Source organism: Elgaria multicarinata, chromosome 7 (genome assembly GCF_023053635.1).
Source record: "Elgaria multicarinata webbii isolate HBS135686 ecotype San Diego chromosome 7, rElgMul1.1.pri, whole genome shotgun sequence".
Lineage (NCBI taxonomy): Eukaryota > Metazoa > Chordata > Lepidosauria > Squamata > Anguidae > Elgaria > Elgaria multicarinata.
Genome location: NC_086177.1, coordinates 51,732,945 through 51,760,376, shown reverse-complemented (window position 1 = coordinate 51,760,376; position 27,432 = coordinate 51,732,945). Strand labels below are relative to the sequence as shown.

The 27,432-nt window shown below is 42.4% G+C and overlaps 1 protein-coding gene across 1 annotated transcript in view; it reads right to left on the bottom strand.

Annotated features, from left to right (window-relative positions):
- Positions 1–26,302, bottom strand: part of PIEZO2 (piezo type mechanosensitive ion channel component 2) — a 307,830-nt gene extending 281,528 nt beyond the window's left edge. Inside the window, exon 1 of the mRNA XM_063130557.1 lies at positions 26,225–26,302. Within this exon, the coding sequence (XP_062986627.1) occupies positions 26,225–26,288 (64 nt within the window). The 5' untranslated portion in view covers positions 26,289–26,302. The remainder of the gene's footprint in view (positions 1–26,224) is intronic.
- Between the last annotated feature and the right edge of the window lie 1,130 nt (positions 26,303–27,432).

The window sequence follows — 27,432 nt, the reverse complement described above, 5'->3', positions numbered from 1 at the left end:
GTTCTGGGCTCCACAATTCAAGAAGGACGCAGACAAGCTGGAGCGTGTTCAGAAGAGGGCAACGAGGATGATCAGAGGTCTAGAAACAAAGCCCTATGAAGAGAGACTGAAAGAACTGGGCATGTTTAGCCTGGAGAAGAGAAGATTGAGGGGAGACATGATAGCACTCTTCAAATACTTAAAAGGTTGTCACACAGAGGAGGGCCAGGATCTCTTCTCGATTCTCCCAGAGTGCAGGACACGGAATAACGGGCTCAAGTTAAAGGAAGCCAGATTCCGGCTGGACATCAGGAAAAACTTCCTGACTGTTAGAGCAGTGCGACAGTGGAATCAGCTACCTAGGGAGGTTGTGGGCTCTCCCACACTAGAGGCATTCAAGAGGCAGCTGGACAACCATCTGTCAGGGATGCTTTAGGGTGGATTCCTGCATTGAGCAGGGGGTTGGACTCGATGGCCTTGTAGGCCCCTTCCAACTCTGCTATTCTATGATTCTATGAACTCCCATAATTCTCAGTAAGCATGGCCATTGGTTCAATATATCTAGAGGGCACAATGTTGGGTAAGGCTAGCCTAGGCACATTTCTTGTCCTTGAAAGCACTGCATCTGGGTTTCTCAACTGCTGTCTAATTTCCAAGCCCTCCCGATGAGATGCGAGACAGTACAGAGGTCTGTTGTGTAATTCACAAAGCTTTATTCAGCAAATAAACGTCTCTTCACACCTGAAGGGAGTGAGAATGCTAGGAGTGTTCTTCTAAGCATAATTAGGCTAACTAAGCTAGGCAGCTGCCCTTTCAACTAAAAGGGAGAGTTTCCTGTTCAGTCCAAGAGGTACTTTAGTGCAGGGAGGGTCTTTTTGGAGAAGTCTTTGGTGAGTGGCTAGCCTGACAGACCTCTTCTGAACTGCTCTCGGTTCACTCTGCAGCAGACTCTGGGATCTGTCATCTCTGAAGTCCCTTCCCCCTCTGACAGAAGCTGAGTTTCCAGGGGCCGGGGGAGGATGAGCTATGAGTCGTTAGCATTCACTCTGATAAGGTCCTGGGAAGATTCCTCCATGACTCCTGAAGAGTCTCCTCTCCTGCTTCCTATCTTGGCTGGTAAGTTTCTTCTTCTTCTTCTTCTTCTTCTTCTTGATTGACCTCCTGAAAGCCCTTCCCCCACACTAGGGAGAACAAGCCTCATCCTGACAACTGCTTAGGAACTTGGCTTTGGGCCTGGTGATTCACTGCTTCAATTGAGGGGTCGCTCTGTTAGTCTTCTACAGTAACTTAAGGCAAACATACATAAAAGGAGTCTTATGAACTTTACAGACTAATAAATTCATTGTGTCAAAACTGAATACCATACATCCGTTTTAAGGTATGTAAAGTTTGCTCCTGAAAAGAAACACTGAGGGCAGTTTCAGCTCCCTCAGGTCAAGTAGTGGGCGATGGAAAAGGTGCTCAGATATTGGGTAGTGGAAGCTGTGGGATGTGCTCAATACGGGACAGCAGTACAGCAGCCAAGATGTGGAAAGAGTCACCATTTGGGTTAGATGGAGAAGAGTATTTTTAGGAGCAAATTGCTGATTCTACTGTAAACCTCCCCCTCCCCCATGTTAAAACCAGTGGTCTTTTTCAATGAAAAAGTGCTAATGCCATGACCAATATGGGAAAGTATAAACTAACAATTGTGTGTGTAGCATTTTATCTGTCATTATGAGCAATGTTCAACAAAAGGCGGGGGACTGTGCCCACCAGCACCATCCAAACATTCACGCATTCCGTTCGGAAGGGAAACCTGTGTGTGCACAGCTCTATGTGCATAGGATCTCCACACAATTTGGAGCCCTGATCTGATCACACAGGGTTCCCCACTGTATAGAGACACTACATATCCATAGCTGTTTTCATGCAGACTCTCTTTCACATCAAACACACAGACTTCAGGGTATGAGTCATGCAATGTTGATGGGGAGCAGGTCTTATTCCCACCTCCATACACTGAATGCATGCATTCACAAGGCTGCTTGCACATCCCTATAGATGTATGCCATCAAAGGATTATACAACTAATCTATTCATTTCTAAACATATATATATGCTGCCATTTCTTACAACTCTAGTTCATCAGGAGAGTTGTCACTGAGGTATGAAAAAAAGAAAGGCAGACGGCGTGGAGTGGGGAGTGTTTTAATTTATCAAGTAAGAGGTATGTTGTGGCTACTATTTTAAAATCCAAAAGACAGCATAAAACCTTGTTCTTACTGCAGAATGTTATCACATACTCTTGTTTGAAATGATTCCTGGCACTTCATTCATTTTTCATAACCGCTTGTTAATATATATTCTGTTCCTTGGAGAACACGCAAAAGGGACTTAATTGTAAACAGCATGTTTACTATTTAAACTTAAATACAAAAAAGGGGGAGAAGAAAAAAAGCAGGGTTGGGGAGAGAAGAAAAAAAGGAGCATTTAGCAATATTCTTTCCAGGATGTTTTACTATGTATGTCTGTCAGTTTTTTTCTAAAGTGCAGACAACCCTCATCTCTATATGCTATCATGGATTGAAATGAAATAATGGTGCTTTCTATAATACTTCTCCTACAAATCGAAGTGCTTAATAGATGTAGCTTTAAAAAGAGCACACTACCCATAAAGTCAATTTGAGAACTTCTGAAAGCCAATCCAGAAGTAAAGGTTAACTATCTTTCCTGATGGAAATGTACTAAAGAGATTAATTTTCACATGTCAGGGTCCAACATTAACAAAGATGCCATCAATCAAAAATTGCAATTTTTAGAAGTGAACACTGTAAACTTGTGTATAACATACAAGCAGTCCTTCTTGAGACTCTGAGAGGCCCAGGGCTGAATTTTCCTTTGAGGGGGGGCTTTCTTGCCACTGCACCATATGCCATTTACACACACACACACACCTGTCGACTGGCTACATAATCCTTTCAAAAACCATCTATATTTCACAGCAGAAGCAGTATGTTAAGATTTTATGTCTCTAAAAGTAAAAGGCAGAAAAAAATATACTACATTAGTTTTACTATTAGATAGCAGTCCTTCTGGATATTATGGGATCGTCTTTCCATGTTTTCAATGACTAAATAAAGTTATTCGAATTATTGTAGAGCTTCTCTTTTTCTACTTTTCTTGGCAGCAAATTCAGATATGAGGTTATCAAAAGGAGCTTCTCTCAGAACGTCCCATTATATGGGGGGAAAACGATGATGACAGTAACCCTGTTCAGAGGTTTGCCTGAACATACAAAGGCTAAAAGTGTGTAGGGGCAGGGGCATGCACACAGTCCTCAACATCCCTAGGCGTGTGCGCAGGGGGCTCCCTTTCAGAACTCCATGCAATCAAGTCAATGTTTTGAAAGAGCTTTATAAGCACATTCAGCCAGTGTAGTGGCTGAAGTATCAAACTGGGAGTCAGGAGATCCGGGTTCTAGTCCCCACTCGGCCATGAAAACCCACTGGGTGACTTTGAGCCAGTCATAGACTCTCAGCCCAACCAACCTCACAAGGTTGTTGTGAGGACAAAATGGAGAGGAGGAGGATTATGTACACCGCCTTGCATTACTTGGAGGAAAAAAGGCAGGATGGATATAAATGCAATAATAAATAATAAAATAAATAATGTGCTCGGAAGCTTCTACCCAATAGGGAATGATGATAAGGCAGGAAGACAAACCACAAGTCCCATCTCACTCACTGTTTTGCTCTGCCTCAGAGCCAAGCTGGATGCAGATTGATGATTAGGCCGCCTCGGTTGACCATTGTCAGCCACACACACTCACAAGCAGAGGTCTGGTGACTGCTGACTAAGAGCCCAACGAGGATCAGAGCCAGTCAGAAGCAATTGATGCCAGAGTTGATTTGGAATTATCTCTTTCAGACAGTCTAACCAAGGACGGCCCTACCTTCAGGTGAAGTGAGGCAGTCACCTCAGGCAACAGATGCTGTTGAGGTGGCAGCAAAGTGTTGGAGGAGTGAGCTGTGTGCCACATAGCCTGCCCTATACCCCTAAGCCAGCCTGCTGCCTTCAAATGCATGCAGTGGCGGAAGCTGTCCCATTGTCAGTGGTGAGGAAAGATTCAACTGCCAGTCCAGTGGGCTTTTGCACATGAAGTGGGTGGGACCACATCTTGTTCTTTGCATCAGGCAGCAAAATGACTTAGGCCAGCCCAGTCTCTATCTTGCTTGACCACTTTCAGGTCAGAAACTTGCTATTTTTGTTGATGAGGTGTGAGAGTCACTGATTCAACTTCTAAAACATTAAAGCTGCAATCCTAAACACACATGGACATAAGCTCCACTAATCTTGATAGTGGTTACTTCTGTGTAGATATATACAGTGCCATCTAACTGAAGATGCGCCAGTCACCAACCAGAATTTGTGTTTCTAAGCTGTGTTTAATTTAGCTAATTCTTGGGGGGGGGGGGAGATTACCACCCTGCAGTGACTTTATTTTGTAATTTTTTTTCATTAGCTTTATGGAGCACACATTTGTGGGATTCCAGAAAAAAAAGGATAGCAACAATGCAGCAATGCATATATATCAATGGTGATAAGGCCCCCTTTGTGTGTGAGGTCCAGGCCAATTGCCCCCACCCCCCGGGCATCAAAAGGGTATGCATACAAGTGAAGATTATTTATAGGCAAAACTTAAAGGAACTTATTTGCCTTCAACAGATTCCCAGGATAGTTTACAAAAACTCAGGCTCGACCTAATCTATTCAAGGCTTTAAACTCAGATCCTGTGAAAAGTTGCAAAAGTGAAAGGTTTATTAAAAACCAACCTGACATATATGGCTGAAGGCAATTTTAAATTTAAGGTGCCTCTCCGTAAAGAGTGCACAGCTCAATTAGCATAAGAGTAGCCGTCCTGGATCAGACTGCATGTCTACACCAGCCATTATATCTGGGCTGGTCTCGTGTGGCTCCCTGTGCATCCATATGATGCGCTGGGAATCCCAGAGGCAAGCAGGGACACCCACGGGCTTTCCGCAAGATATCAGGAACCGCAGAAAACCCAATGTTTCCCATGGTCCTGGGAGCATTCCGCGGACCACCTGCAATGTGGCTGCCACTCCCACCTCTTCCTTTCCTCCCCATGAGTAGGATAAGCCATGAATTTGTTTGACCCCATTTTAAAGCCATGTAAGATAGTGGTCACCAAAACATTCAATTTCTAGTCCACAAAGACAAGCAGCACACTAAACAACAACTGAGACTCACATTCACAAGCTCACACATTCACTACATATTTGTTTTCTACGACTGCTGTGCTTAAGAATCAACAAAATAGAAATGCCCTTGGAAAACTAATTGGCAAGTCATGCCTATCTTCATTTTCCAAAACATTTTAATTTTCCACTATTATTTTATACAAACATTTATGCCTAGGATTTTCATTTAACTCACACAACTCTTATATATTCTTTTTTTTTTAAGGAAACATAGCTGTAATTGTTACATTTTTCTGTTTAGAAAGTCTTCAAATTGTATTGGTCTAAATTTATTGAAGAATAAAAGAGGGGGGAAATGGAATAATTTGTTTCCATATTCAGAGAGATCAAATTTCATCATTACGTAGGTAAGACTTTTTCTTCATATCCATACTACACTTCTATACAATATGAAACACAACATTAAATATTTGCTAAAGGAATATAAAGTTACATAAAGAGGTATTTCTCTATTCTTTAATACATTCTGGAAAAAGAAACTGGAAATAACTACATTACCATTAAAAGCTTATTACACAGGAAAACTAGATTGGTTAAGTAAAAGATTATCAAAAACAAGCAAGCATCCTGAAATCCAGGGAAAGCTAATTAATATATACACATGTCTTTTTAGCTCACAACACTAAACCAGCTGTTGCAATGCATCAGAAAGGAAAAGATAAAAATGGATTTGGTAACCAAGGCCAGGACCTAAAGGCCCATGTGGGAACCTCCATGCCTTATGAGGTCTTCACAAGATTACCATGCTGCCAAAAAAAAAAAAAAAAATCTGCCTCAAATCTGGAGACCTCTGGGCAAGAGCTGAAAGGAGCACAAAGAGGTATAGTTGGAAGAGATCAGTAGACTGACTAAAGCCCCGCAGTGTGTGTGGTGGCATGGTGTCAATTATACAATGCTGCTGAAATCGCTAATCCACCCTGGAGCTTTCTGCTGGAGCTGTGGAGAAAAGAAGTCGGGGACTTAGTCCAACTTTTTTCTCCAGGGAGAGCAAGAAGGTATGCAAGAAGGTATTGAGATAGCCCTTCACCATGCTCTGGAATTGCACCAGAAGTGTGGCTGGGCAGTGCCTGGTGGAAGGTGACCTGATATTGGTTGCCTTCCACCAGGAAGAGGGCAGGGGCGGCTCCGGTCCCTGGATGGCCACAGAAACCCCACACTCCCTTCTGGGCATCGGGATTACCCGATGCCATTCCAGGGGAGGGGAAATGTGAGTTTGAGAGGGAGACGGCACCAACCCGAGCTGTGAAGACACCCCCCAGGAAAAAAGTTTCAGGGGAAATACTTGGGATTTCAGACCTCATAAGGTACTTGTCAGATACCATTGACAGAATTAGGAGCCTAAAGAGCTGGATTCCAACATTCAACGTACTACCGTCACCAGAAGACTTAGTTGGCTTGTCAGTACTCATGGTAAGGCCATTAGCAAACTGTTTTCTCCACAGAAACGTCTTCAGCCAGGAGGCAACAGAGGGCTGATTCTGCCTTTCAGAACAATGGTTTCAGCAACAAGGGTGATTATGTGAATTTTTCTCTAATAAAACAACCCCCCCATTGGCACCTTTGGAAAATTGTTTTCTCTGAAGCAGCCCTTATTATCGCATGGATCTTCTGAAAAATACAGTAAAAGAGAACGAAATAAAGCTCAGAGTATTGCTCTCTTTTACTCTATTTTTTTTAAGGGAACAACAAAAATAAAACATCTGATGAGCCTGTATTTGATATTTGCATTTTCAAATACACCCTATCTTTCCTCTACCAAGTTTTGCCCAATAATAAGGTCAGATTGGGTTACACACTTTGTCCATCACAGAACCTTTACAAGTAAGGTGGTTTTATTCACACACTGAAAAAAGTTTCTAGCCTTGACATTTAATGGGCCTCCAAGAAAAGGAAATCCCATAATTCCTGCATTATCAACAAGTTCTCGTGTTGCAAGTTGTATTTTCTCAGTACAGGGCAATTGTCAAGAAATTCTTCTGATTGATCTTGGAGATGACAGAAGATATTTGGGAAAGGAGACAGCACTGAGAATTCATGAGTTCAAGATAATTAAATTGATGCAACTTGATAATATTGAGGGTATGAAAAGCTATACATTTTTTTTCTTTTGGAGTATTTTTTTTTAATTCTAGCACTGTGGTTTGTGGAAAAGAGATAAGATTTCAATTTTTATTATATCAAAGTATCACAGGTTTTAAGGAAATCCAAAATAACTAGCATGTTCCCAATCATCTTGTTGACAATTAATAACAATGCCTGCAAAGTATCCATATGCATAAATTAAGTTTGGCTCTAATCAAGGTAAAAATAGTATTAATTCCAGCATATATATTGGGGAAATAAGACCACAGACTACTTAATATCACATATTATACTTTAGAAATGGACAGGCAGAGAATTAGCAAAATATGACAAAAAGCTGGCAAAGGACAATGAAGTAAGATTTATTTATTATGTAAGTATACTGTTTTTATACTGCTTAATATCCTAAAATCCCTTAGCAGTTCACAATACATATATAATACCATACAAAACCACTGAAAAATCAGGGTAAGAACATTATAAAATAACAATTAAATATATTAGAATGAGCAGTGTCATAATCCGTTACAAGTCAGGGAAAGCCTGTGTAAACAAATATGTCTTCCAGAGGCATTTGAAGCCCACCACAATTTCTGCCTCTTGCACAACACGTGGGGGAGTGCTCCAGAGACGGGTACCATACTGAGAAAGATCACTTGCATGCTATTTCCTGGCAACACTTTATCAGTCACGGAACAACTAATAAGGCCTCCTTAGACGCTCTGAAGGTGAACTGAGTATATATAGGGGAAGATGGTCAGCTAGGTATCCAGGCCCAAGTTGTTTAGGGCTTTTTATGTCAACAAAAAATCCTTCAACATGGCTCTATAGCTAATAAGCAGCCAGTACAGTCCTTGTAACACAGCTGTAATATGTGTACAGCTAGGTACAGCTGATACACCAGCTGTGCCCCTTCCTAGAGTCAGAAGACCTAAAGACGGTAGTGCATGTGCTGGTAACTTCAAGGCTTGACTTCTACATTGTGCTCACATAGGTCTACCTTTGTGCCTAGTCCAGACTTCAACTAGTTGGCAGCCAGGTTGGTCACCAGTACACCTAGGGGTGACCACATTACACCAGTTTTAAAAAATCTTCACTGGCTGCCAATTAGTTTCCGGGCGAAGTATAAAGTGTTGGTTATCACCTTTAAAGACCTACATGGTTTGGGTCCAGGCTACCAGTGGGATCGCCTTCTCCCGTACAATCCACCCCACACACTCAGGTCCTCTGGGAAGAATTTACTCCAGTCAACAAAAACAAGGCTAACAACTATTACCTAGAGCACCTTTTCTTCTGCCGCTCCCAGACTATGGAATGACCTGCCAGGAGAGATTTGTCAACTTAACAGTCTTCCAGATTTTAGGAAAGCTATAAAGTCTGATCTCTTCCGGCAGGCCTACCCAGTTGAATTTTAAGATACCTTTTAATACTGTGCTGCTTTTAATAATGTATTAGTTTTAAATGTTTTAATCAATTATATGTATTTTATGGTATTTATGTTGTACCCTGCCTCGATCCAGAGGGTAACAAAAATGTATTATTATTATTATTATTATTATTATTATTATTATTAGGTGCTCCAATGAACATCCTAGTTGCTGCATTGTGCGCTAGCTGCAACCTCTGAACTAGGTACAAGGGCTGCTCCAAATAAAGCACATTACAGTAGTCTAATCGTGAGTTTACTGTGAATGGACCACAGCATCTAGGCTATCTCTGGTTTAGGTATTCCAGTCCACCAAGGTCACCTGAGCCTCCAGAAACAAAAATGAATTTAATATGAGCTCTGACCAAATCACTAACAAGGTTGAAGCTGCAAACCTATACAATTTTCTGGGAGTAAGCCCCATTGAACTCAATGGGACTTACATTTCAGTACATGGATGAATCCCTACACACGAGTAATGAGAAATCTGCTGCCTCTTCAGATGTTGTTGGACTGCAACTCCCATTAGCCCGAGCCAGCATAGCTAATGGAGAGGAGTTGACATACCAACATCATCTGGAAGGCCACACATTCCCCATCTCTGCTATACATACTTACTTCAGAGTAAGTTTCACTGAACTACATGGAACTTACTTCTGGATAAACACACACAGGATTGGGTCACAAGGAACTCATTTTTCCCCCTTTGGAATGAAAGCACAAACACAAACAGATCTTTTTAACTACAGACCAACTGGTCTGTATAACTTCAGCTAAAGGAATTTACTTTTATACTCCCCTGGTACTCTAAACACATACTTACCCTAAGAGGCATCCTGTGGAACTCTGCCTATACTACCACAACCAAGTGTGAGTTCCATGAACACTTGCAATTATTTATAAGCCACACTTACCATGATACCTACGTTACAGACGTTCTCTTTCAGTCTTGTCTTATAATCAATTTTTCAAACAAACCCAAGAACATTTGATGGCTAATGAAACAAATCAATGCAAGCCTTTCTTGGAAGTATAGTTGTTATACAACAGAGACACTTCCGAATACTTTAAGTAGAACACAAGTATCTACAATAATGTTAACGTATTCAGAGGGGACTTTTGCTTTGACACTACAGCTGCAATTCTGTACAAACCGACAAGGGAGTTTTCGTGAATATCAACATGTCACATAGCAAAATACATTTGACTTGCATGCAGCATTTGTTGTGAGGGAGAGGGGCTGCTATGAAAGAAAATACCAGCAGCTTCCATAAGCGCCAGAGATCCGTTTGTGGAAATTTCACTTGTTTAAAATCTATGAACACACAAATGAAATATGGAAATAACAAAGAAGGTTTTTTAGTCCTTTCCCCAGATATTGAGCTTCCAATCACTTTCATAAAATTTAGTTGTCAAAATTACTCCTACATTCCTAATTAGCAATGGAGGAATTTGACAGCACACAAGTATGTTACTTTAGAGTCATAAATCATGAAATAGTTTAACAGTCCCATTCAATATGCAGGGCTGTCATGAGCCCATGGCTGGCACAAGAGGCTCAATGAGAGCTGTTAACCCAGTGAAAGTCTGGGCAAAAACAAAGGGCTTATATACTTGCTGACCCTGATTCACCAGGTGCAACTGGGGCCAAATCTACACCAAGCAGGATATTGCAGTATGAAAGTGGTATATAAAAGCCAAAAGCCACACCAAGCAGGATATAGTGGTATGGAAGATGTATATGGTATGTGTCAATGGCCCCCAACAGTTGTCAGTGTACTTCAATATTGTTATAAAGCAGTAGTGTGGCTCCTGCCTTTTATATACCACTCTCATAGTGGAATATCCTGCTTGGTGTAGATGAGGCCTGGGTCTGCTTCTTTTTGCAAACTATTTATTATTAATTGCATTTATACCCTGACTTTCCTTCAAGGAGCCCAAGGCAGCATACATGATCCTCCTCTACTCCATTTTATCTTCACAACAACCCTGTGAGGTAAGTTAGCCTGGGAGTTGGTATCTGGCCCAAATGACCCAGTGAGTTTCATGGCCAAGAGGGGAACAGAACCCAGGTCTTCCAAGCCCCAGTCCAACATTCTAACCACTACATCACATTGGTTCTACATATGCTACATATACATCCATTGCTGTGTCTTTCCACCTATTAGGGCCAAACTATACATCACTTTAAATGTATGGTCTGGTCTAACATTATTATTTTTCTCCTTTAAAATACAGACATTGAGGGGGAGTGTTTCAAGATCAGAACCGTGACATGAGTGGGTTTTTAATGGGTTTACTACCATTCCATAGTCCTGACAACCCTCCTCCCCAAGCTGCTATTTGTGTTTAGAAGCTGCTATTTAGGAATTAAAAAATAAACAGGGGCAAACTATGTATTTAATCTCCTTTAGAAAGATGAGTGTTCCATGTGGAGACATGCCAGATGCAAAAGCAGAAGGAACGGGATGAAGAGAATGATGACAGAGAGGATTTGCCGAAGTATACAGGAAAATCCTACATTTTTTCTACAGAAAACTGCCCTTCTTTCTTTAATCCCACCAAAATCTGCAGGTACTGGGGTTTACACATCCATGCTGCCCTTATAATGGCAGCAAAGACCAGAACACAGGCTGAACCCTCCAGTGATTGAACACAGAGTTAGAATGAAGGGAAGCAAGCCGCTTCTGTTCAGCCCAGGATTTAATAAGGTAGGCAATTGTACTTCCATTCTTCTTGACCTAGTCCCCACCCAACAGAGACAGGGGACATGTGGCCTTCCAGATGTTGTTGGACTGCAACTCCCATCAGCCCTAGCCAGCACAGTCAACGGTGAGGGAGTTGCAAGCCAGCAACATCTGGAGGACCACACATTCCCCATCCCTGCTTTAAGCTGTGAGGCAGGATACCCCTTGTAGTTTAGAGCACTGTGGGTTAAATCAAGTGCACAGATGTGCCCTATCTATACTGAATTGCTTTCCGCAGAACATATCCCAATGTGGAGAGGGATGAATATTTGAATGAATATCCAAGTATGCATTCTACTGAAAGCAATGTAGCACAGTTTGGCAGCATCTTATTGGTTTAGATGCACACCCCATTTTTGCCTGCCATTCATGATCCAGTGACAGGCACACAGAAGGCTGTTCCACACTCTGGATCTCCTTTGTTGGATCAACCTAGGAAGTGTGGGGAGTGCCGTTGTTTACCGGATATTGTCATTTTTATCCAAACAGCAAAGTATTGTGTAACAGGCAATTACAGAGAAGCACCCCAAAGTATTGTTATTTCAATTATGTGGAAACCCCCAAAGTAGTCATTAGAAATAAATTGGAAGGAAGGGGGGGAAGAGGATTGCAGGAATTATCTGGGGATGTTTCAGATGCTTTGGTTGGTAATAGGGTTTAATCAACACTTGGCATCTGACCTATCTTGTTTCTGCAATGGAATCCTCAACATTATGCAACTGCTTGTATCCATCAAGTTTTGTGGGCAGGTACACAATGGCAATGGGGAAGACAAAACTACTCAAGAGTAAGTCCCACTGAATTCAATGGAGCTAACTCCCAGGTAAGTGATCAAAGGATTGCAGCCTAAGTGAAACTAGTTTTCCATCTCAGTACAAAAGCAAACTTTTACATAGGTGTTTATAAAATGCAGCAGAGTACGCCTCCAAGGTGACGCACACTGTGTATGTGCTATACAAGCAGTTTACAAACAAAACTGAAGTTTCCTGCTATGGTTAAAAGTGTGTTGCTCTCTAGAGATGGATTGCTTATGCACTTTAATCCATAGAGCAGACTACATCTCACATGTGGTCTCCGAGAAAGCAGGCAGGATGGGTTTAAGCCATGAATTATGCATATGCTATCATCAGGACAAAAGGTACATTGGACTACATAGCAGCGTGGGAGGTGTAAGAAACCGTAGTTGTAAATGTCAAAGAGAAGGATATGCAAGGCATAAAATAGGATGTCAAAAGCGTGCATGTCAGTAGATGCACTTATGGGCATATATAAAATCAATCACGAACATTGTGCAAAGCCAAAAGCTAACAGAAAAACAATGTAACACAGTAAAAGCTCACAATCCTGCATAATTGGTTTCTGCAGCTCATCAATACCTCATGGTCCTAAAAGCCACAAACTCATGGCTAAAAGCCACAAGAGATGCAATCCTTTGCTATCACCTCTTCCACACACAACCCAAGCCTCTCTCTGTGCTTTTTTTCCCCCAGCAGCCAGCTACACTTTCCTTCCCACACCTCCGCTTAACCACCCTTCCCATGTTTGCTGGTATTCCTTCTCTCCCCCAACCCCACAACACCCACCTCTCCCAAGCTAAAGATTTTTCTCCTCACTCCCCACACTTTCCCCACAATCCCTTGCCAAAAATACTGAAGCAAAATTGTTCCACAGAATGTTATCCTCCTCTCAAGCTATCTTTTCTTCACCTACCAAGACAATAAGCAACTACAAAGAAAATAATTTGTCTGTATTCCAGAATAGAGATGTGGAGGCCTGGGGGTGGGGGGGAACCGGAAAAATTCGGAAAACCCCTTCCCCCTCCCCCCGCGTTTTTTCCTGAAGCCTTTTTTTGGGTTTTTTCTGAAAAATTGAAAAAAAATGAAGAAAATTTATTATGGGATGTTTTATTTTAGCATGATGAATAAAATGTTTAAGGCAAGTTGTTCAGATATTTACTTCTCCAAATGATTCCTAAAAACTTTGTACAATATTAGATTATTACAATTTCTGTGCACCGAGGACTAGCAAGTCCTAGGTTGTAAATTGAGACTACAACTCTCAAATGCAAGAGCAAGATGCATTTCTGCCTCTAGGGGGCACTGCCACTGAAGCAGAGACTGAAACTAATAGCAATAGCGATAGCTCAGAAAATGAGTCTGATTAAATTTCATACATATTCATTGAATCTTTGTCGTCCCCCCTTTTTTTCTCAGTTCTTTTTATGGGAATGGGGGCTTTATGTCCACTTGACACTGTGGAGGACTAGCGGAGACATAATTTTCTTTCTTACAAATGTTGATGGTTTCCTCTGTTGTTGTTTTTTAAAATTATTTTTTGCCTGCTCCTCATAAGCTGGCAAAACCAAAGAGCTTCCTAACAGTTCAGGAGCTTGTAGCTCCATTTGTTGCCAAAAAGGTAAAAAAAAAATTAAAAAGTAACTTCAGTTTGTAATAATTGTTTGAATACACAGTACTTTCAATATACCAAATGTAATATTTTTATGCTAAACCAGCTTGGACATAATTACATTTTATGTTTCTAAAGTAACAAAGTGACTTTCAATCTGTAAAAAGTGCTAATATTGCATTATTTCAATTTTTCCGAAAATTTTCTTCCCCCCCCCTGACAACCCCCCCCCCCCTGAAAAGAAATGGTTTTTTTTCCATGGCTTCAAAATTTTTGGAAATTTTACATCTCTATTCCAGAAAGACATTGCTCATCAGGGCCAAACTACTAACTCTACTAATCATGTTGGTGGTGTAGCTGAGCCTGCTATTTTTCTTTACTCTTGTGTAAGTGCATGCATTCCCAGTCAAGACACGGACCATGGCGCTTCCTGTTCCCCCACTGAAATGCCACCTGAAGCACTGTGGGCCCAATCTAAATTGGGACCACATGCAGTTACACAAGAGTAAAGAAAAGTGGCAGGCTCAACACCACCAACACAATTAGTAGAAAATGTGGTTTGGCAATTCCTTTCACTATGTGGCCTGTAACACCAAGCTATGCAATAGATACAGTTATACACAAAGGGATGAATGTTTATCTGGGTAAATATACACTTTAGAACAGGAGTTTCAACCTTCTTTCAGACCAAGGGGGAGGGGACTGGGGAAGGGAGTGAGGGCATCTGTGGATTGGGACCCCCTGCAGGCTGGCTTTGGCACATGAGCCTGAAGTTCAACATCCCTGCTTTAGAACAGGCTTCTAAAAGCAGCATTTTTATCTCTTTGGAGGGTTGATGTAAAACTACCTTATGAAAGGATAAAGACCAAATTCAAGTGCTCCTTTATTCTGCCAAAGAGCTCCGATTTGGAGATCAGCTTGAGGACTGTCTATTTCTGAACCTTATACAAATGCCGGCTATCTTCATCTAACCTTTTCCCTCCAGGAGCTGACCACATTGGGGGCCCTTTGCCTAATGGGCAGACTTGATGGGTTTGTTCAGGCAGAGCAGGACGGTCCCACCATCTGCAGGTCTTGCAGTTGCACCTTGGATATATATGAGCAGCCTCTTTCTTTTGCTAGTGTCACCAGGCTCTTTAGTCCTGGTCAGCGAATCATCAAGGAAACAGTCGCTCCAACTGAAAGTCCTGCAACCTTGTTGCCAGCCCTGGTTACCAAACTGTAGTCGTGCAAAATTACCTAGGAAGGGATCTGGATTTAAACAGAGTCTTACAAAATGACAGAACTAAAAACTGCTGAACATCCATCCATCTCAGGACCAGGAGGAGAGAGAGGTCCAGCACCTGATGTGCTCATAATATAGAAAAATTGGTTGCTATTAAAACAAAATAGTTTCCACAAAAAGCTGAATATTATTAGTATCAGACACAGTAACTAGCCTGCTGTTCTATCAAAGGGGGGGGGGATAAACATATGCTACATATGCATAAATTAATTCTACCATTCTTCATTTGGCATCTTTAGTTCTATGATCACGGATATCTACCTCTTAATTCTTCATAAAACTGACTACTTTAGTGGTCACCAGGTTTTTGCACCCACATCTATGAAGACTAAGAAAAGCAGAGGGACAAAACGTGCAGAAGAACCAGTAGTACCACTATACCTCCGTTTATTTAGTTTTAACCAAAACATGAGGACAGATTGCTTCCACTTAAAATGATAGCATTTCTGGCACTGAGCCTGAATACGAACACAATAGGTTTTTCACCTCCCAATTTGCTTGCCATTATTAGGTAATTGCATAGTATGGTAAGTGCAACATCTGATGACTGATCTATGATGGCAGTTTCACACATTCAAATTAATGAAGTAGAACACCAAACATCTCAACTCAGGCGTACGAGTACAATCAACTTCAATTAAAAAGAGACAATTTTCTAACTGCTTCAATGGGACATTGATTATACCCTGTTGCCAATACACATTAAGTATGGAGGGTAGGCATAGCGGGGAACCTGCCATGGGGCCACATCCCAGCAGGGGCCCATTGATAGGGTGACCATATGGAAAGGGGACAGGGCTTCTGTCTCTTTAACAGTTGTCTAGAAAAGGGAATTTCAGCAGGTGTCATTTGTATGCATGTAGCACCTGGCGAAATTCCCTCTTCATCACAACTGTTAAAGCTGCAGGAACCCTGCCTTCCTTTGTATCTGGTCGTTGATTAGAGCCCCCTGGATGTGCTCCTTCTCTTCAACATTGTGACCTACTTGTTCACCTGCCTCTCACTCTGGCCAACAGTTATGGTGAGAAGAAGAAGCAACAAATGCTACCGCCTACTCATTCACTGGCTGTGTTCGGACGACACACCAATCAACTGGGGTGGGTGGATAATACGAGAAGAATGGGAAACAACCGTTGATTAGTGTGTCGTCCAAACTCAAGCCATAGCTAGACCTAAGGATTATCCCTGGATCATCCAGGGGTCAAACCTGTTCATCTAGGTGACACACAGGGGATCCAGTGCTCAGGCAGGGGCGAACCCTGGATGATCCCAGGATAAACCTTAGGTCTAGCTGTGGCCTCAGTCACTGACACTCTGCTTTTAAGGCAAGCAATAATGAGAAAGAGAATGAAGAGCAATAGCAGCTGATGACAATGTCAGTGAGAAGGTAAATTCACTGAGGGAGGGGGGCGTTGAAGGTGACTTGCCGAAAGGCCTTTTAAAGTCTAGAGCTGGCACTGGTCCAACACACTGGAATACTTAGTGTCCATCTAACTCTGTATTGGATTATATCCTGTGTAAATATGAGAAATAAACTATAGATAAAGTATTGGTTTATCTCTCTAATGCAATCAAGGACATGACCCACACTGCAGAGTGAAGGAAAACCCAGAAAATCTGCAAATGTACACACCTCTGAGCTTCCATGCACACAAGACAGCACAAAGATCTTCAGCCAGTTCCCAGGACACTTATGGTATTAAAATCATCTAGAACACGACACTTGTTTTTAGTTTGGTTTCTGAACACCTTCAAGAATTTATATTTTGTTAACAATGCATATCTTCAGCCTGCTAATCAATGAAATAAAAAGTAACATTCCTGACAATTTCATTAAAGTAAAATGCAGCCATTAGCAAAGCGGGAAAATAAAAAGAGCAGCTTAGCAAGATAAGTTTGATAATGCAGCTAATGAGTTTCACACATTATATTTCCTTTTAGAACAAATGTTTTCTTGTTGATTTAAGTAGTTTGGATCTCAACAGATTAATACATTTTATCGCTGTGAGAGACAAGACCCAAGAGTGAGGTTCAGAGAATTAATGAGAAAACTACTTCTCTGAACATCTGTGGGCATTTAACCTTTCTCTCTCCTCTCTCATGTTCCACTTCTTTGCATTTCTGAATATTACTCAAGACTTAAAGCCTGGTCTACATCACGATAGGCTGAGAAACATTAGCACAAACCATTTCCCTTATTGAATTACCCTCCCTAGGCCCTTAAAGTACATCCCCCCACCATTTGCAGACCAACCCAACCTTTTCTAGCCCCCATCATTTCCTCCCAAAACACTGATCAAATTAAAACTAATAACACATAAAACACCTACCAACTTCTCCCATTGCTTGGCTGTCATCCAGAGCATACTCCACATTGTGCCTTCTTAACCATTATGCTAATGACAAAGAAAGCAGGCTTTATTGTCTCTTAGGGCCAGGGAAGATCCAACATTTAACTAAATGCAGGATCTCCCAGCTTTGCCATTTATCTCTCTCCACAGTGGTGAGGCGAGCCTGAGCTCATTCCCCCATTTCCCCCAGTTACTAGACTAGGGAGAAAACACTATCTGAACAGGACCTTTGTCCTACAGTCCTGCAACTGATGTCCAAAATACACACTATACAGGCCCAGCGTCCGCATCCAGCATCCAGCAAATGCCAGAGCCCTTTGGCTCCAGGGAGCTGACCGAGGCTGACACAGTCATCCTCAGATCTGTGCAGGTATTAAATAAGCAACAGTGGCCACATTTATGCCAGTTCCACACACTACTGTGGCAGAACTAATAGGAAATAATTAGTGGATGAGAAGCTGACATCACTTCAGAACCGCCAGCTCGCTTAGAGAGACAAAATAAGAGTTATGGGAAAATCATGTACCCCATTTCTTTGTCAAAGATATCTTTGGAAGGTACTTATAGTTAGGCAGGTTACAGTTTCTGTTCCTCTTCTCCTAATATGGATCGGGTCATTCTATTAAACAGGTACAATTAGACGGTCTGAGAATGAAGCCCAGCAGATTTTTCAGGACACTGTTTTTAACAGAACTCAAGAGGTATTAAAGCCAACCTAAAATGTATTTAAGACACTGGGGCCTTAGCTAGACCTAAAGTTTTTCCCGGGATTGTCTCGGGGTCATCCCTGCCTGTTCCCGGGATCCCCTGTGTGTCATTTACATGAACAGGGATGACCCCGGGACGATCCTGGGGTAAACCTTAGGTCTAGCTAAGGCTTGGGACTCACTGTAATTTATGCAATGCTTAAGCAGCACTGCAACATTAAATAGACAGAAATAGTATTACAATGCAAAATGTATGGGGGGGGGGTATTTCCTGACATTTGAGAGGTTTTTTTTTCAATTTCATATGAGCAGATGTAACACAAATCACCAGGTTTTCTTAAAGAGAAACTTATGCTTACAAGCAAATGCTACATTATCCTTATTAATGTCTCCCTTCATATTGTGCTCGGAGCTGGGAGCACACTGTTCCATATTATACCAGTTACACATCATTTCCCCCCTAAAAGTCATCCTTACATTTAATGATCCAACATGTATAGAGCCAAACTACATATGCAGAATATATAAAAAGTAACAGAGTCAATGGAGTATTTTGAGGACACCAAACACAGTAACAATCCCTTAAGCACTACTAGGGCATGGCTAGATGAGGGGGGTTGGCGGGGATGATCTCGTGATTTTATGATCGCAAGATCGTCCCCCTCGTCGACACATGGCACATGATGTCCCCCCGGAGGAAGAGGATGTTGCGGCCACCATTTTGTTTTGTTTTTTAATTGGAGAGGAGCGCTCCTGCACAAACTGTAAGTTTTTAAAAGAAAAAAAAACCTTAGCACTCCCCCACCCCACCCCCAATGGGCACTGAGCTCCTGCCCCGTACCCGGGCCCTGGCTCCTCGCGTTTACTAACTATGTTATTTCAATGCAACATAGTTAGGCCTATACTTCTCTCTTGCATAGGAATCAACAGAATTTAAAGAAGCATAACTTTGACTGGATTACACCTTTACTTTTCATCTCATGGAGGGATATTATTCTGAACAGAAGCTCCCAGCTCCCGCTTCTGAAAAGCTCTTTTCATAGACAAGACAGCCAAACTGCAGTCCATTCATTTCACAGTTGCTCACTTTGGGTGTTTCCAAATGGAGGACTCCTAGTGCTACCAATGAAAAGACAATGTGAACCTAGTCAGTCTTTTCTTTCTTAATGGGTTTTCTGCTGTAAGAGAAAAGACAGAAGAAGTGATGGGAAAACAGAGGAGGGCTAGGAGTTTAAGATGACAACTTCAAGGACCCTTGGAAAACTCCATAAATAAGGTGAGACAATGGTGCCTCATCTGGAAGCATTCCTTGTCTTTAAACAGATGGTTTTCCAGAGCAAAAAGGATGCTAACTGCATCCAAACGTTACACATTATGCTCCTCGGTTGTATAAAATCTCTGTTTAGTTGCACCTTGAGATGTTTTAACTGTTATGGCAACTAATTAGTATGCGTCCTTGTTCAGGAAATGTGGGAAATTAACAATAGGAAATTTGATTTAAACAGTTATAGTTTGATAATTTGAAGCAGTGATTAAAATCAGTCCATCTTGGATACAATCAGATATGAAAGGTCAATAGACAGTTCAGACAAAAAATGTAGAATACTGGATTTATTTATTTTTCTTAAAGCATACAAGTCTTGCAATGGTTTGTAATCACCATTTGTTCTTCAAGATAATCATGAACAGTCTCATTGCCTAGTCCACATTTAAAGAAAATTTCCTTCAACCAATTTATTTCCAGAACAAAAACCATCAGTACACATTCAGAACTATCATGCAGAAGAATCTTCATTAGACTGCATCGTTATTGTGTGTAGATGTAGGATTGCTTGTTAGACCCGGCCCTATCATTAGGCAGAGTGATGTGGCCCACTCAGGCAGCCAATTTTTAGCCGATGTCCTAAAGCAGCAACAAATTCATAATTATTTAATTTGTTATTAAGCTATTTTTTACTGCCGGGAAAGGGAACAGATGCTTGTGGGATTTTCTGCCTCACATTCCAAAATACCTTGGCTGGGCTCAGGTAGCTTGCACCTTGATTTACTGTGAGGCAAGAGTAGCATCAGCTGCTCCACCACATGCAACAAAATGTCCTGGGTCATCCCTGGTTTGAAAGCCCCAACACATCGCAAAAGATGGTCATAGAGAAAACAGAGTAAGCCCCTCCAAAATGAAGGAAACAAACCTAAAGAGAAGGCTAAAATCATTTGTGATGTGCCAAATCCTCCACCACCATCATAAAAAAATATTGCTAGTTTTATCAAGATTCCTTTGCTTCCTTCAAAGTTCCTTCAGAAGGAAGAACATTAATATTCACCTCAAATACTAGTGCCCACTTAATAGGGAGTTTCTTCACAAGAACCAAATTTTCAAGCAGATATCCAGTGCTAATAAAAGGCAGACAATGATACCAACAGAACAGCTTCGATTGGTTCAGATAATGCTGTCAGGCCAATCCAGCTCATAACATAAAATGGAGTAAGGGCATGCCCATTTACCTCATCCTCACAGCACACAACTACCACCTCCACCATCTCTGCATTAACACATGGGGAAGGCACATCCAAAGTCAGAATAGGGCATGATATCCAATACATGTAGTCTTCAACTGCACAGTCAATTCCACAGCGAACAAAAAGCTCCATCCGAGGAGCATTTTATTGCACGCTCGTTATTGGGCACTCATGGAGTTTGCTCAGGTCCCTCACATGATGTCATCTGCCTTCAGCCCCTTCTGGCCTTCCTCGCATGACAAAAAAACCCCCCTCTTTAAGTCCAATGTTTTTTTAAACTTGGAATTGCTGCTTTGTCCTGCTGTGTGCAGGAGAAGCAGCACCATTAGAACAGCAGACTCAATGGGCCTCGTGCTCCTTTTGTACTTCCTCTTCTTGAAAGAGGAAGTAACTTGAGGAAGGAAAACACTGGCAGAGAAGCGAAGTAGGGAGCATGTTAACCCCCAGCGTGATGGAGCTCATAATCTGCTTTAGTTAGTTCAGGATGTGCCTAAGAAATGCTAGTTTCATCCAAATTCCTTTTGTTTACCTCAAAATTTCTCAGATGCTTTGCCTGACCAGGCATCTCTATTTTTGCCCCAATATTTAATGGCAACTCTGATATTAAAAACATTGAATGAAAAACTATTTTCAAGTTTTACTTATACTGAGTCAGATCAGAGGTCCATCAAGTCTAATGCCTGTTTTAGTACTAAGCTATGCTCCATATTAAAAAGCAGCCAGGCAAAACTCAAAACCTGTGTCCCTGAAAGGGTAAAACAAGCTCTTTCACCATCACACCATGTTTGCTAGCTTGAAAACATGTGTTATTTCATAGGCAATATCAGTAGTCACAATGGTAACTGTTATTTCATTAATTAGCCATTTACAGTAAACTGAATTAATAAGTCACTGATCTGTTATAACATTGGGTTGCATACAATCTTAGTTCTACTTAGAGTAAACCATTGATATGAATGGTACTTAAGGTAAATTAACATTAGATGCAGGTCCCTGTCCTTAGCCCAGCCTGTAGTCTTATGTCTGTTCATGAGTCTTGCAGCTCCCTTCCAGCAGATAAGATAAATATTGCCACACTCTCTTTAAAATGAGAATTGATTTAGAATTTTTTTTGGCAACTCACACTCCTTCAGAGTACCAAGGATTAAGCCCCCACCATTTGGAGACCCTTCCAAAACAAAGGACCAAGCAAAATCTGCATAATCTAGAAGGCCAATTCCAAACCATGGGGAGCAACTTAGGTGTGTTTTTTTTCATGTTTGTGTAGTATGTCTTAAAACCTATCAGTCCCCATGATAGCCGTGGGATTAAATTGGTGTCTATACAAATACGTTGGCTTTAACTGGGTTGTAGACTATATTGCCATACACTTGAAGTGTGCCTCTATAAACTGTTTACAGGCTCGCTGCATAAACAGAATTTGCAGTTTAAATCTTTTGGATACATACATTATTCCACAGAGTAGCCAGCTGCCTCTCATTATGAATTGCTATATAGGAATGAGGCCCATCCTCGTCTCATTAAGATATAAACCAAATGTGCAATATCATGTCAAAGAAGTTGCACACACTAAGAGAGCAACTACAATCAACAGGGCTCTTAAGAGAATTTTTTTTACAAACTTGTTTATGTAGAACAGCTTTGCCAATGTATGTCTAGAGCAGCCATCTGAGCTTGTTTTCTAGCATGCAACAGTCTGATGATACATAAGAATTTCCAATTACGAGCCATCTTTTATCGCTCCACATCTACTCAAGAAGGACTGCTTATACTAAATGCTTAATCTGACCAGACAATCAGAAGTAGATCAGCCCCTCTACAAATGTGTCATAGGGTGGATCTAATGGTGGATCTGGCAACCTGAAAGGAGTTGTTATGCCCAGGTGAAAGGGAAAACTGAAATGACTGCTAGATGAAAGCTAGCAAGGCTACAATAAAGTGGGGATGAAGAACATGTGGCCCTCCCATCATCCCTTACAAAGTGCTGGTTAGGGATCACAGGAGTTGCAGTCCAACAACATCTGGAAGGCAACGCATTTCCCCATCCCTGACATAAGAGAATGACATCTTTAGGAGATGGACCATCAGAAGTCTATGGCTACTGCCTTGCTTCACATGTGGTAGAATGTGGATATGTAAAATTCTGATGGGACCACATTTCACTTCTGGAAGATACCGGCAAAACTAAATATTTTGTTGTTTGCAAGTGACAGTACTCAAAGATGTCTCAGAAATGCTTTTCGGATGGAAGGACACCATCCGGTGGTAAAACAAACAATGGGCAGAGTTGGCAGAATGTAGAGGAAGTGCGGAGGTCACCCTCGGTAAGTCCTGAAGCCACAGCTTCAGAACAGAGTGTGTACTGGTGGTTATAAAACAGGACTTACCGAGGGTGACCTCCACACTGCCTCTACATTCTGCCATCTCCACCCATTCATTGTGTCTCAGAAATGAAAAGGGAGAGGTGGGAATCAAATGGAGGATTATGTCTGTGCAGGTGCTACAGATCTCTCATTATAAAGGAAAGCGCACAACGTAAGGCAAAGTGCCTTTTCATGATGAGCTATTTCTTAGGAGTACTTCAGGCAACAACATTTCCCAGATAACAAATAAATAAAACAACAATTACAATTAAGTCCAAGCCTAATAGCAGGCAGTTTTGGGCAGCCTCCAATGCTTATGTATGAGTGATGGGGAAAACCTGGATCCTTGATTTAGAAGTACTCGGGGAGCATAAAAACACTGAAACCTGGACAACGGCCTTGATGGCCTCATCCGGCTGCCTGAGATGCTAAAAGCCCTTAATATTTGGGAAGGTTTCCACAAGTGAACAGAATAATTAGGAAGGAGTTTTTAATGAGAACCAGATCATCAGCATTTGCAAGCTCTTGGTTTGAGGGAGGAGAGGTTGCAATTCCAACAGCAAGCACAGGAAGCAAAGTGGTTGTGGAAGGAGCTCCACCTCAGGGGAGCATTTAGCCAAGTCACTCCTGAGCAGAGTCTCGGCTCAAATAAAATGGCTCTCCTGTGCTTGCACCATGAAGCAGTTACACTGCGTACCTAGAGTCCCTTTTCTTTGTAAGAACAGAATCCACCCTCCTTTATATTATGGTCTTGCATGGGAAGATTAGTTCTGCACTAGGCAATATCCAGATACTGATCTCTTTTAGGGGCACAGAACAGATAGCAGTTCACACTCTTGCTGAACAGAAGGTTGGGAGTCCATGACACCCGCATTAAGCTGGTCAGTTGCAAATGTGTCTGAATGTTAATCAGAGTTTTTGTTATCTAGTGCCTGCACTGAACATGCTGAGATTTTTATTTTGAATGGAAGAGGATCAAGTGGATCAGCTCAGGACATGACAGTCCCCATCCATCTGCTCCTGATAGGTAAGAAAGGGCATCTTTTAAGGTTTTCCAACATTGAAAGCAACTGAGAAACAAAAGTTCCAGGACTCTTAACTGTGCTTTGAGCAAGCTATCTACTGTGGTTCCCTTGTCCCCTCTGACAGCTTGCCTTCCAGTCTGTGATCCTGTGTAGAGTGAATCCACAAAAAGATTTTGGGATGCTAGACTAGAATGATGAGTCTTTATATCAAAGATGCAATGTCCTCTTTCCCACAGAAATGTAGATAGTTTTAGTATCATCCACTGTAAGAATATTTTGTGATATGAATGCTGAAATTCAGTGGTGGCACAGGATATTTCATGTTCCATCATAGCTGCCTACTTTTACATCCAAAGTAAATTACAAAGATAAAGAGAAGCACCTGGTTTGGGAGAGGACGGAGGGAAAGGTCACTTTCTCAACCCTCAGAAGATACTTTTCAGAAAGATGCAGCACTATGCAGATTTCTCAACTGACAATAAATTCAGTACCGCCTCCTAATTATGTGGGCAATGTATTTAAGACACCAGCACTTCGAAATACAACAGAGCATCTCAACTGGATTCATAATTACAGAGTTCCAGGACTGTGGAATGTGCCCACACAGTCTTTAAGCCACAGCCACTACTAGTAAGTCCACAAACATCTTGAGCCGCAAATGGCAAATAAGAAGACAAGAACCAAGAATAAGAAACCCATTTCAACTTCATCTGTAACAAACATCAGTGCTCCATGTGTGAAAGTGCAGCTGACTATTTAGTCTCACGCAACATGATCTTAAATTTTGGAACACTATTCCTAATGCTTTTTCTGCATTGTACCAACAGGCCGCAATAACCCTGGTGGGATTTCAGTTTTACTTAAATAAAGTTTAGCCTGAATCAGCTGGACAGAATAAACACTTCTAGACATCTGTAAACCGATCCTCCAGCTGTTACTTGATTCATTCTCCTCATTCTCTTGCACACCGAATTTCAGTTCTGAAATATATGCAGTGCAATCCTAAACAGATTTATTCAAAGGTAAATCCCACTGAGTTCAACAGATCTTACACCTTAATAAGTGTGTTTAGGGTTACAGCATGAAGTCACTAAGACCTCTCCATTCATTGAGTTTCTTGTTTTTCAAGTAACTCAAACACAAATTAATATCAGCCAAAACTGATGGCTTGAAAGTCGAGAAATAATTGCCTCTCATGACACACCTAATATTAGAACTAAGAAACTCAACGTTTCCTCCATCTAAAACAGAACTCATCGGCTTTAAAAAAAATCTGCCTAAATTTTGTATTCAATTAAGAGGAAATAAAGTAGAGATGTAAAATATCATTCCACATTAAGACCATTTTTTCAGGTGCTGTCTTACAACTAATTATGGTCTGTTTAGAATCAATGGGGCATACTGCCCAGTAAATGTATTCCCGTCTTTTTTCCTCCTTTCTTAGTAAGCAGTTGCATAGGTAAACTTTAGACTGAGAAGTATTCAACAAATCATGGTAAACCCTGTACAGATTTAGGCTGGAAACCTAGGAGTAAGCCCCACTGAAATGAATGGGATTACTTCTGAGTAGGTATGTACAGGACAGCGCCATTAAGCTTAACAGATCTTTGTTGCTCACAGCTGCAGTGCCAACAACTTAAACATTAAGATCCTGTACCCAACCTACCTGAGAGTAAGTCCTCTCAGGTACTTCTGAACTGATGTGCACTGCCAATACATTTTGAAACTGCCTTCGTAAAGTAAAGTGGATGCAATACTTCTATCAGGTCAGGTGAGTTAACAAGAAAAGTTTGAAGAGAAAATAAAAGTCAAGGCTACAATATTAAAATGAGGGTTGTGTTTTTTTACAGAATGTATACTGAAATTGGGGGCGGTGGAGAGAGAATAGTTATAGCATGCATTGCAGGAAGCGCCTTAATTTTAAAGAGAAAAATTTCTCAAACTTGGAGATGTGTTACAATTACGAAGGCAGTTCACCTACTTATACAGAATGAAAAAGGTCTCATTACATTATCCGCACCCCACTACGACCCCCGCCCCACCTCCGTCCCAGTAAGGCAGACTTCACATACCAGTGACTAGACAGATGGGAAGCAGTAGTCTGAAGATCAGTCCACACACCACTTCTGTTGCCATCGCTAGGAGATCGGACCAAGTCAAGCCTTGGGGAAACAAAGGAGCCGCCGCCGCCGCCGCCGCAGCAGCACCAGCACCGCTTGCAATTTCACCAGCTCCGAGCTTTTAGGTCCACTTTCGTCCAAGGCCGCCTGAAGCGAACGAGCACTGTCCGCCTTGCTGTCCGCAGGCTTCTTCTGAGAAGCCCCTCGACGCCTCCGGAGTAGCCCGTCCAAGGAAGTGACAAAAGAAACAAAAACAAAAAACCAACAATTCCGAAGCAAAGTGAAGATCGGGGGAAAGTTTAAACACAGGGCGCACAGATTCGGTTGAAAAGAGGTTTTCTTTTCAAAAGGAAAGGAATCGGGTTTTGTTCACTTGAGAAGCATTTTGGAACGCCCCGCATCAGGTGGGGGGCTGCGCGAGCAAAGCCGCCTTAGATGAGTCCGGCGTACAAAAGCAGCCGTCTATTGGGGCGCATGGTGGCTGCCTTTGCCCCGTCCGTGTCCTGAGAAAGGGGACGAGCGAGATTCCCAGACATAACAAGAGCCGCCCCGTCGGGGAGAGCCCAACTTGGGACGCTGCCGAGCGCTCCGAGCGCCCAGTCGCCAACCTCTCCCCCAGACGCGTCTAGGCGGCAGCGGCGGCAGCAGCAGCAGCAAGAAGCGGCGGCGGCGGCAAGAGGGCAGCGTCCGAGGCTGCCGAGCGGCCAGCACGTCCTGGGCCAGGAGCGAGAGGACCGCCTCGCTCTCGCCTTCCCTGCCGCGAAGCTCCCATCCAGCCCCGGCAGCGCGCGCGCCTCTTCGCCTACATTTCTCCCCCTCAATGAAACTTGCCGTGACCCCGCCCCCCTCGCCGGGGCGGTCCGGCCGGGCGTGTCTCTGCGCCAATCGAGAGCAGAGCGGGAGGCGAGGGCAGGAGGCGCGCGCGCTGCCTTTGCGCCGGACTCGCAGGCGGAGGAGGCTCCTCCGCCCACGCCGCCTCGGCCGGGAGGTCCCAGCTCCGCGCGGAGGAGCAGCGCTGAGGAAGCGAGCCACAGGCCAGGTGTCGCCTGCGGAGCAGGGCCGGTTCCAGGTTAGGGAGGGCCTGTGGCCGCGTGACGCTAGGCCGCCCTTCCGCGCGTCAACGCAAGCCTCCCCGTCGGTTGGGAAAGGGCAAGCGAGTG